Raw genomic sequence first — 12,206 nt, forward strand, 5'->3', positions numbered from 1 at the left:
AATCCCTACCACAGTAGTGCTAGAGGTGGGGAGGGAGGGAAAGACAGCCAGACAGAGAAGAAAGCATTACTTCCAACATTATAAAATGCATGTTCATATAAGTTAATAACTGAAGTACTATTTGTGATGGCAACATACTGAAAACCACCTAAATGCACAAACAGGAAACAGAATGAAAGGTTTTCTTCCCTAATGTGGATCACACAACTGCAGAGCAGCAAGGGGGTGTTTTTTTCAGGATACATTATCAAATGGGGGATGTAAAGAAGCATATAGAATATGTTTCCTTTTATGAAAGAGAAGTGAGATAACCATAAGAAAACACACAAATCATTTGGGAGAAAAACATAGAAAAGAATTAAAGTGATCACTTTCAAGAGCTGGAAGTAAGAGAAGGAAGGGAAAATAGCAATGGAGAGATGAATACCCTTTGAAGATATCTTTCTAGATAGCTTTGACTCCTAGATGGTAATGGGCTATACACCTCCAAAATACTATACTAATATTATGAAGTGATTATGTCCTTACTAATTCATACAGCAAAATAATATACTACATTCAAAGAAAACTTCTTTATAGTCTTCCCACTGACACTCAGGCCACAGTATCATCATCCACGTGCAGTATGTTCTTTCTATCAGACTTTGTAGAGGATCTCACCCCCTTGCTCTTCAGATCTAGAATTTTCTCCAGCTCAGACACTTCCTTGCCCTCCCAATGGTGTCCAATACTTTCCTACCTCTGTTGTTACAATCCCTTCTCCGTTGGCTTCAGATCATTCACCAATGCAAGGGGACCTGGCCCAGGAATAGTGGGCACATTCGTCCCTTCTCCGTTGACTTCAGACAGTTCACCAATGCAAGGGGACCTGGCCCAGGAATAGTGGGCACATTCATCCCTTCTTTGTTGGCTTCAGACTGTTCACCAATGCGAGGGGATCTGGCCCAGGAGTAATGGGCACATTCATCCCTTCTCCACTGGCACCACTGCTTCTGTCACATGAAAAATGCTTGCACCCCAGCACCTTCTTGATTACTGCTCACATGCTGGGCAACTCCTTGTTCAATGCTGTGCCCACATCCCTCAAAGTATAGCTTGATCTGGAGTTCTCAGAGCCATCTTTGGCTTGGAGTCAGATGAACACAAACTCTGGTACTTCTTAACTAGAACTGAATGGTGGTCAACTGGGGATGCTCTTGGTTGTCTGGAGGTCTCTGTCACCTTCTTCATTCCTTAGAAAATACTTGATTCTTTCTATAGCCCTGCTTCCATCATTGTCCTACACCAAGCCAGACTTCTTTGCTACCCTAAGTGTAGGCCTGCCTGGAATCCAAAGCTGGGGTTCACTTTTCTTGACTTCCCCTTTCTCCTGTGCTCAGCCATGCTATTTATCCCAAAGCAATGGAGCTTCATGTCCACTTACCTCAGAAGACACTTTGGAAGGCCATAGGATGCAAAGCTGGAGAGCTGACAAAAAGGGAGACAGAGGGACAGTTCTGTTTATTCACTGATTAACTGGGGCTCTACTAATGGCCGCTTAGCTACCACCCTGACTCCCTCAGTTCTTCCTCTTTTCCTAGAAAGGGGTAGTCCTTGGCCCATCTAAACATGTCGCAATAGATGTCATGGCATAATGCATTTCCAACCTGAGCCAAGCTATTATCTGTCTGGAGACACAAGCATTGACCTACCTCCATCCAAAAGTGCCAAGAAGGCCAAGATGAGGAATGGAGAGGACTTGCCCACAAATTCATACATCACACTTCCAAAGGGTGCTCCCACTGAAAGGAAAGGTAGTACAGACACCGGCAATGCAACTCTTCCACATTACCCACTCAGCCTTTACTGAAAGCTCCACTGAGGCTGGGGGGAGGGGATGCTCATAGGTGAAGATTCAGTCTCTGTCCTCAAAGACTTCCTTTCTAGTAAATGAGCTTTCACAGGGCATGGATGGGGGAAGCAACAGGACAAGTAATTGAAATGTGGCAAAACACTCAATGAATGGTAAATGGTCCTGTGCACAAAATGCTGTGTAAATCTAGTGGAATAGTGCTGTGGATGTCGCTCTGTATAAATAAAATACTGATTGGCCTGTAGCCAGGCAGGAAGTATAGGCAGGACAAGCAGAGAAGAGAATTCTGGGAAGTGGAAGGCTGAAGCAGAGAGCCGCTGCCAGCCACCACCATAAGAAGATGTTAAGATACCGGTAAGCCACGAGCCACGTGGCAATTTATAGATTAATAGAAATGGGTTCTTAAGACATAAGAACAGTTAGCAAGAAGCCTGCCATGGCCATACAGTTTATAAGTAATATAAGTCTCTGTGTGTTTACTTGGTAGGGTCTGAGCAGCTGCGGGACTGGCGGGTGAGAGAGATTTGTCCTGACCCTGGGCCAGGCAGGACCAGAAAAATGCTAGCAATAGAATAGGTCAGAAAGGCCCAGTGGTTGTAACCACTTTGCCAAGTTCATCGCACCTGGGGCAATGTGTAGGAGCAACACTGAAGGTCTGGATGGGGGCACACGTGGGGGTGAAGACTGATGCTAATGCCCCTGAGTATTGAGGAAATGTGGAGATGAGAGTGGTTGAGGCAACATCAATCAAGGGCTCCAGGGAGCCCGATGAGGTATCCATTGATGTAACCAACAATATCCTTGTTGGTTACTGAGAAACATCATACTTTTTAGCAGAGAAAAGACGCCACCAGGTGTAGGCTCCAAAAGATGTTTCATACCCAAGAAGGAAGGAAGGGATGCGAAAGAGAACCCGTAGGAGGTTAGTGCCATGATCAAACCAAGAAAGAGGGAGGGGCTGACCTCGAAAGGGCTCTAAGGGATGTAGCATGCTCATTCTACTAAAAGTGATTGCGATAAAGGAGTGTAATGTGACCTACATGCAAGGCTGGGTATCCACATGGCTAGAAACAAAGAAAGGGCTTCTTCCCTCTCTTCTCTACCATGGTGGCTGGTAGGGAAAGAATGAGACTTGTGTCTTCCCTTCAGCAAGCTTGGAAACTGCCTGGGGGCAGAACATTATTCGAAGCCTTTAATCTCTATGCCATCTGTGCCAGCATTGTGCTTGGCATGGAGAGAGTGCTCAGCAAAAGGAAGCAGCTTGTTGAATTAGTCAAGATGAAGTCTAAACATCAAGGAAAACATAAATATATTCATTATTTGGAGCTGGGACTTCTGAGTACAGAAAATCTGAGTCCTTATCCCTGGCCCTGGCATTACTTTGGATAGCTCCTTAATCTTTCTAATCTCTAGCCTGGGGACAGCCATTCATCCTTCACAAATTGGTGGTAAGGATTAAAGGACATTATTTCTATGAAATCAGCCGAGACTCTGGCAAAAGGTCAGCTCTCCTGTGGAAAGTACCAGCTGTGCATGGACTTAGAGGTGAGGGAGGTTGTGCCCAGTAGTGTGGGACATTTGCTCCCTTGGACAGGTCAGCCTTCAGGACTTCCCCAGGCCCTCAGGCATTTCACAGCTGCTTAAGGAGAAAGAAATGACACCTTTCCACAGTGATCTTTCTGAAAGAGTCAACATAGTTGGGCCAGAGAGGCAAGGAAAATACTTACTTGTCTTCCACGACAGGGAAGTCCCTGCCTCCTGGAGCCATCTTTGTGGAGTTTGCAACACCCCCATCTCCTGAACTCAGGCCTCTGTCTAGCTGCTACTTACCTAGGAGCCCCAAAGCCAGGCCCCCCAAAGCAATCCCCATGGCTTTCCCTCTCTCGTAGTTGTCAGTATAGACACTGGCCAGCATCCCGAGCCCTGAATACAAAAGGACAGCTGAAGTTAGCACAGGGGAGGTTGTTGGTTGCTTCTTACAGCCCTTGGTCCCAGCCCTGTAACATCGTGAGCAGCTGTCTTTGCTGGGTATTTTGTTTGCGGGGTTTTATAAAACTCAGCCCACAGTACATTGCAAACACTGCCTTCCACAGTCGCCTCTCTTTCCTCACTACACATAACTTATTAGTTTGGTGCTGATGTTGTTATAAACAACAAAAAGCCTTCAAGGAAGGGTAATATAATAATACTATTGTCTACTTATTTCATGTTTCATAGGATTTTGTTATTTCCTAATATATCTCCTTACATGTGGAGGTCACAGACCAGGCCAGGAAGGGAAGACATATGAGTGGACTATTGAATTCAGTGTGGCACTCAAGGAGGAACATTAAAATTCGAGGCACCTGGGAGAGAAAATGGGCTGGCAACATCTAGTAACTGTGCCATCAGGCTATTCAGATGGGTGAGTGGCATAGCACAGCAGCCCCATGGGAGACTGTGACATCTTTCCTTAGCAATACCTTGAAAACTATGAGGACATTACTGAAATAACAGTTCCTATTAAATAAAAGCAACACTAAGGAAAGGCCACGATGTGGGAGTAGATAAGAACCTTGGGCTTCTTCTGATTTGAGCTAGCTGCACCTGTATAACTTCTGAAGTTAATCCAGGCTGGGGATCTATGGGCCCCTCCCACAAGTCCACAATCACTTTATTCCTGAATCTTAATTGCTACCTCCCTGGATGGCATTTTCCTTATTTACCTCATATAAATTTTATGTAGTATCTAAAGTAGTTAAGTAGTGGTACGAGAGATATGTGTGTGTGTGTGTGTGTGTGTGTGTGTGTGTTGCAGCATTACCTGCAACAGATGAAAATGAAGATCCAATTCCTTGAAGGGTTCGAGCCACAAATAGCAGGGCATAGGTGCCAGAGAAAGCAAACACTGGGAAAGAGAAGAGTCAGAATGATCCCGGTTGGCGTGAGGAGAAGCATTTTCCTCAGTGGTGTAGACACTAGTAGGCTGTTCATGCTCCTGTAAATGGCCCCTCACCCATGCTTACAACCACGTGGTAAGTAACCCTAATGAAACTTGTTGGGTCACCAAAAAAGACATGAAAGTAGAAGGGGGCTTGCTGTGGATATCGCTCTGTGTAAATAAAATTCTGATTGGCCAGGCAAGAAGTATAGTCGGGACAAGAGAGAAGAGAATTCTGGGAGGTGAAAGGCTGGGGCGGAGATTCTGCCAGCCGCCACCAGGACAAGGAAGATGTAAGGTAATGGTGAGCCACATGGCAAAGTATAGATTAATAGAAATGGGTTAATTTAAGATAGAAGTAGATAACAAGAAGCCTGCCACGGCCATACAGTTTGTAAGCAATGTAAGTTGCTGTGTGTTTACTTGGTTGGTTCTGAGCATCTATGAGCCTGGCAGGTGAGAGATTTGTCCTGACTGTGGGCCAGGCAGGAAAACTCTAACTACAGGGGCTCATTGGGAAGAGAAAGAGCAAGAGGGGATAAAAGAGGGTAATTGGGGATGGAGATGAACGTGATCAAAAGTGCATACTATAATGCATGAAACGATCATAACAAAGCCCATTGTTAGATATTAGGTTAACTAGTTTGCCACAGTCAGATTCAGCAATCAACTTGACATAGCCCAGAGTCATCTGGGAAGAGGTAACCTCAGCTGAGGAATTACCTAGATCAGATTGGCCTCCGGCCATGTCTGTGAGGCATTTTCTTAATTGTCAATTGATACAGGAGAGCCCAGCAGGACATGGGCAGTCCATTCCTTGGCAGGTGGTCCTGGATTATATAAAAAGTGTAGCTAAGCAAGTCAGTAGGTGCAACCTAGTAAGCATCTTTCTTTCATGATCTCTGCACCAGTTTCTGCCTTGGCTTTCCCAACCATGAACTCTACAAAGAAACACTTTTTCCACCAAGTTGCTTTTGGTAAGAGTATTTTATCACAACAAAAACCAAAATAGGGCATTAAATAAAGCAACATTTTTTTTAAAAAGAATGATTTTTTTAGGCCAGAGAGGTGGCTCAGTGGGTAAAGATGCTGGCTGTGAAGACTGCAACATGAGTTTGATCCAGAACCCACATGGTGGGAGAGAACCAACTCTTGCAAGTCCTTTGACCTTAATGCATTTGGTGACATACATGTGCATGTATAATAAATAAATAACACAATAAATAAATGCCAAATTTTTCTTAGGCAAAAAAAGAATTAGCAAGCTGACTCAGATTCCACAGAGAGATGAGTCACTGTTTCTTAGATCTTAAGCATGCATCGTGAGATGAGACCCATTATTTAAACATAAAAGGGAGAAGAAAGCATGATGATGTTTGCCTTTTGTTCTTGAAGTTAACTACTTAATCACTCCAGCCTTCAATTAGAACTGATTTTGAACTGATGAAAACGCTGAGAAGCCACAGATGCATGAATCAAGTCAGTACATAGTGGAAGGAAGGTGGGGTCTCTGTGCTTCTTTGCTGAGTCTGATGTTCTTCCCACTGAAACTGGGAACTGGTACCTATCCCTACTCCTGGACCCTGCATTACATTGCATTGGCCCCTTGCCATTGCTGGGCCATCTGTTGTGTGCACCTCGAGGGCCATAGACATTGGATAGAAGACATCTTATATTCTATCGACCTTTCCCCTTGGTGGAAGGGGCTTCCGCCCAATCAAATTGGGATTTGCTAAATGATACTGAGTGTGCTTGGCTGCTAGCAGATGTGCAAAAGAAATGAGCACATCAGCTGATGTCCTTGATGGACTGTCTACTATAGACTAACACAAACGAAGCTAACTGGAGAGTGCTGTCTCAAACCAAATTACAGGTTGTAGAGGTCGTGTTTTTAGACCCAGACATTGCTCATACTGGACTCCCAAACAATATCTCCAAAGGAAAAAAGAATCCTTCCCAAGGTGTCTGAACCAGACAAATTTTAATCCTCCTGACCCTTATTATAGGTGTGTTTGGTTGTGTTTTCGGTTCTTCAGTTTCAGCCCAACTTGACCACACCCAATTACTCATTGTCTCCCCAAAGCAAACATTCTCCATTCCTCCTTTTTTGGCCTCCAGTGCCCATTCTCGGACTTTCTAACATCTAGTATGCTCAAACACCACTATGTTTATGTCCTTACAGAATGGAGTAGCCAATTTATCTTTCGTTACCCGGGACTTTTTTAATTTTTAACTTCAGAACTGAAAGTCACATTGTGGAAAACCTCAATGTCAGGAAAATCAAGACAGTTGGTCACACTGGTAAGAACAAGCAATCATTTCTCTTTTCATTTTTTTCTTTTTTGTTTGTTCATTTGGTTTTTGGTTTTTGGTTTTTTGTCCTGGAATTCGATTTGCAGGCCAGGCTGGCCTCAAACTCATAGAGATCCATCTGCCTCTGCCTCTCAAGAGCTGGGATTAAAGGTGTGCACCACCACTACCTGGTTCCTTTTCATTTTTCTAAATTAATGTGGGCCATTATTTGTTTCCTAGTTACATCAAGAAGTCCCAGATAGGGGTTTTGAGAGGAGTAATAAGCACCGGCAACTTCTTAATAATTTTGGTTTTTTGAAACAGAGTCTCACGTAGCCTGAGCTGGCCTTGAACTTACTATTGCTAAGGATGACTCTGACCATCTAAGCCTCACTCCCAAGTGCTAGGATTTCAGGCCTGTGCCAGCATGCCCAGTTCTTACTTATTGTTTTATTCAAAGCCCAAGTAAGGCTTACAAAGGCTATCCTAATAGGCAAATATATTTTCTTTTGTATAGAATTAAGCTAACTCAGTAGAGCAACACTACTGACCTCCTGGAAACCATAATTGTTATTTAACACACACAGTTAAGCAAATAGAAAAAGGTTTTTTTTTTTTTTAACCTACTACTTCTTGGCAGAGTAAGTAAGGATTTTATGCTAAATACCTTGGGTCACAAATACACTTTGTGGTCTTATTTTGCAGGGTATGGTCACGATTCCCAAGGCAGCAACCACATCCTCCTCTAAATACCTATAACATATTTTATTCTTTATATGTGTTCCAGAAAAAAGATTTTAATGAATTTCCAAGTCACATTGGATGACTGTGTTCCTTAACTTGCTCTCTAGCATGGGCTGAACTTATGGAAACTAATGAACTTCCAAATTTTCCTCTCTTATAGTAAATTTTATTCTTTTACTGCTTCATACTTGTACACTCTGGTTCCCACCCCACCACCCTCTCCCATTTCCCTCTGGACCCACCTGTCCCATCCACCCCCACAAATCTCTTGCCTTCATTGTCTGGTTTAGGCTTTGTTTAGTGTCCCATGGAGTTTGATGAGGACTTCTCTGTGACCCCGAGTTTAGAAGAACGTGGCAGAGCCTGGTGACTTCATTTTCTTTCATTCTATTTTAATTACCCAAGTATATTTCCAGTTCTCAGCAAGAACACCCCGTTTCAAGCTCTTGCACTCCAGCCTTCCTTCTATCCCTAAATGCAACTAATCCTTGTCAAACTTTAGACTGGGTCAATTCTTACTCTGGGGGTGGGGGAGGAAAGCTGAGGAGGAAGAGAGAAGAGGATGTGTGGTAGAAAACTAAGGAAAAAGTCAAGAGGGCGAAACTGTAATTTGGAGCAAGGACTTAACAGACTCAGTAGGACCAATGGTAGGTCTACAGGTGTCTTCCCTGCATTAACCCCTAAAAGTGGGCAACTCCACCCTGTGTGTTTCATCCCTTCATATCTCAGGGTCAAACATGAGGCTTATTCATCTCTCTGTTTTGATTCCACCTCCATTTTATTAGGAACATCATACTGGATAGGTTTTGTCCTTTACTTTCCTGTTTCATGAGCAAATTTACTTTCCAAAGGTGTAACCTAAGGTGCACTTAGTTGGGAAACAGTAGGATTTGGGGATTTTTCTAGTTACTATGATACAATATTCTTTTGTTGTTGTTGTTGTTGTTGTTGTTAGTCACCCTTTATCATAACATACCAAAATAATACCTTTACCATAGCATATTAAAATAATACTCTCTTTTTAAAAGATGGGATGCAGTAAACTTGCTCAAGAGATTAGTTACATGTACACACACACACACACACACACACACACACACACACACCCCTGAACAAGTAAATGTACATATACACATACATATACATAGTGTGTACAAACAGCTTCATGATTTTCACTGAAGTGAATTAAGAATCTGTTCTCCTGTAGAAGAGGAGAATGATTCCAATAAGAGGAGGTGGTTACTAACACTATCCCAGCCCCTGTTCAAATGACTACAAAACGTTTCAGCCAGTGTCCCAGTTGACTTGTTCATATGTCTTCTTTTCCTCTGGGAAACTCAGTCCTGCTCTCTTACACAACATTTACATGACGAATCAAAGATGCTTAGTGAAGGGAGGCAAATGACTTACTTAGTGTGGAGAGGAACATGATCAGAAAGCCAGCAAACATGGGGATGTGGTAGCCAATCCTAAAACAGAAGGGAACAAAGAAAGATAGCATCATAGCACACATTCATATGCTTGGACAGTATGCTTTTTAATCTCAGTAGGAACAGATGTGGGGTTAATCTGAGAGCATTCTTTTCATATGTGAATGCATACACATAAATAAACAAACATGCAAATCTACCCCCAGACAAGGCCCAAATTATCCTTTCCTGAAAAGGTATCTCTCGAAACCTCAGGATCATCCTAGATGACATTTCCAGATTGCCAGAGCTTCAAATTGTATTCAGACTGTCCTATTCTCTCCATCCCACTCAAACCATGCCTACCAACTTCTGCTGTTCACTGCTCTGTTCTCAGTATCCAATATTCACATCACTGAGGAAATGTGATGTCTCTGACATTTCACCAATAACCTGTTATCCTTTGGGATAACAAGCTTCCAAACTGCTGGCTCCCATGGAGGACAGAGCATTCCTTTTTTTCTCTTCTAATCACCTATATAATCAGTTCTCGACCTGTGGGTCATGAGCCCTTTGGGATTGTATATTAGATATTTACATTACAACTCATAACAGAAGCAAAATTACAGTTATGAAGTAGCAACAAAATAATTTTATGGTGGGGATTGGTCAACCACAAAAAGAGGAACTGTATTAAAGGGTTACAGCATCAGGAAGGCTGAGAACTACTGGCCTATATGAGACCTGGGCCTCTGTGCTAAGCCCGAGTCTGTACTTTGTGGATGGGACACTGTGGCATTTGAATAAGAATAGTACTCATAGGCTCTTATATTTGAACACTTAGTTACCAAGGAGTGGCACTTTGAAAGGATTAGAAGGACTAAGAGGTGTGTCCTTGTTGGAGCAAGTGTGTCACTAGGGATGGGCTTTGAGGTTTCAAAACTCCATGCCAACTCCAGAGTCTCTCATACCATTCTCTCTCTCTCTCTCTCTCTCTCTCTCTCTCTCTCTCTCTCTCTCTCTCTCCTTATGGATCAGGACGTAGCTCCTGCCATGCTTCCTGCCATGATGATAATGGACTAAACTTCTCAAACTGTAAGCAAGCCCCAAATTTGAATGCTTTCTCTTGCAATAGTTACCTTGGTCATGATGTCTCTTCACAGCAATAGAGCAGTGACTACTATAGACACTGTGGCTACTGAGTTACCTGTTGGTAAGAGGTCCTACAAATGGGTTGACCAGAAGTTGCATCAAAGCCTTCGAAGCAAATAGAACCCCAACCCGGATGTTTTCTTCTTCCAAGAGCTCTATCCCTTGCAAGCAGTTGTTTTTAGGTACTGAGACAGCTTCAGTGACTGGAGGAGGGATGGTACCATTTGTCCACGCTACACGGAAGGGTACATGCTCTTCTACCGTCATGGTGGTGTTTTCAAAGAAGGAGAATATGGTAGAGAAGGCAGAAGAGGTGAGAGCTTGCTGGGAGCTTACAGAAGGACCCCTATGCAAAGAAGAGTTGACGTCTTTGAACTCTGTCGCATACAGGAAGGTGGGCACAATGGGCACTGAAAATCAATGAGGATACATGAGGAAACTCAAGGACAGAGATCCTGTGACCACTACTAAGTTCAAAGGCATTACTATGAGGTCCAGTTTGATGCAGAAAGTAGACTCCTAAGTGGCATCATTTAAAATCTACTAAAGATCATGTCTGTTCAAATCATCCTATTAGCTAAAGGACCAAATTCTAGTCATCATATAGCTAGTCTTCGTGAATTTGTGACATCCTTACCAGTTAATTCACCTACTTGTAAAGAATCAGGTATAACTGAAGAATCAATGTTTGATGATGATCTATAATGATTTTTCACAGATGGGTGCAAAATGAGAAAATAAATATTCACCCAATACACATATTCCAGCAGAAGCAGAACAAAGCTGATGCTGCCTCTTGGAATCAGCTCCCAGATGACCAGAGGGTTAAAGAGGCTAAGGACCCAGGCCGTGTACTGTGAGAAGCTCAGGCTCTGAGGCAGTTCACAGGTATTGAATTCCAGCCCCAGCACTTGTTAGTGGGCAGCTTGGACATGATATTTAACATCTTTGAGCCTCTTATAAGAGACAGAACCTACCAGGACCCATTGATGTCAAGATTTAATAATTTCTGTGGTGGAGTGGAGAGTGTGTATGCATATTTCCCTTTGATACAAAGACTTCTTATTTGCTATTTCAGTGTTTGTGAGAATATAATAATAGAATTATAATTTTATTATAGGATTATGAATTATAGAGCCAAAAGAAATGAGTATTGGCTGTATTGGTCTATGTACTTGTCACAAGAAGATGCTTCTTTAAAGCATGTATTTCACCCAGGAGAGACAACATGTGAGTACTTAGTCATATACTTCTGTAATGTCACATAAAAGTTAATGAAGTGTCAGCCAGAAAATGCAGGACTGTGAGGCAATGGACTGCAAAAAGTCTGGGCTTGGTAAGGACTTGCATGTCCTACGTTTGCAAAGGACAGTCTGGAAAAGCATCACAGGAAAACAGTGCTCGCTGCCCCAGGTGTCTCTAGAGTCCCCAGCAACCATGAGAAGCCATAACAGTGAAGAAGTGGCTTGGGTATTCTTTTCCTGCCTGGCACCTCTGAACCTGTTTTCCTTTGGACCTCTGGGGTCATTAGTCCTAAGTCTGACAGCTTTCAGACCCTGCTGCCTACAGTTCCCTCCAACCCTCAACAACCTCCGAGTCCTTTCCATAAGAAAAACTGAACAAGTCGGTTCAATGATGACATCAAGCAGGGTACATGCTGCCTGCCATGACCCAAAGCAGATACACCCTCAGCATAGAAAGCCCCAGACGTACCCACCACAGTGAGCAGCATGTTGTCCAGGAGCAGAGCCACAAACACCACCAGCAGCACCAGCTGCCGGGACTTCCTTGCTTCCTTCAGCAACTGCTGAGGGGCACCCAGAACAACCTGGAACAT

The 12,206-nt window shown here is 43.3% G+C and overlaps 1 protein-coding gene across 2 annotated transcripts in view; it reads right to left on the reverse strand.

Moving 5' to 3' along the window:
• Window positions 1-12,206, reverse strand: part of Slc18a1 (solute carrier family 18 member A1) — a 28,912-nt gene extending 16,706 nt beyond the window's left edge. For both annotated transcript variants that reach the window (XM_036166791.1, XM_036166792.1), the window contains exons 1-7: window positions 12,083-12,206; window positions 10,425-10,779; window positions 9,219-9,277; window positions 4,656-4,739; window positions 3,683-3,775; window positions 1,692-1,781; window positions 1,424-1,467 (exon numbers count right to left, since the gene is read on the reverse strand). In XM_036166791.1, coding sequence (XP_036022684.1) covers window positions 1,424-1,467; window positions 1,692-1,781; window positions 3,683-3,775; window positions 4,656-4,739; window positions 9,219-9,277; window positions 10,425-10,779; window positions 12,083-12,206 — 849 coding nt within the window. The remainder of the gene's footprint in view (window positions 1-1,423; window positions 1,468-1,691; window positions 1,782-3,682; window positions 3,776-4,655; window positions 4,740-9,218; window positions 9,278-10,424; window positions 10,780-12,082) is intronic.

Source organism: Onychomys torridus, chromosome 17, assembly GCF_903995425.1.
Source record: "Onychomys torridus chromosome 17, mOncTor1.1, whole genome shotgun sequence".
NCBI classification, from domain to species: Eukaryota; Metazoa; Chordata; class Mammalia; order Rodentia; family Cricetidae; genus Onychomys; species Onychomys torridus.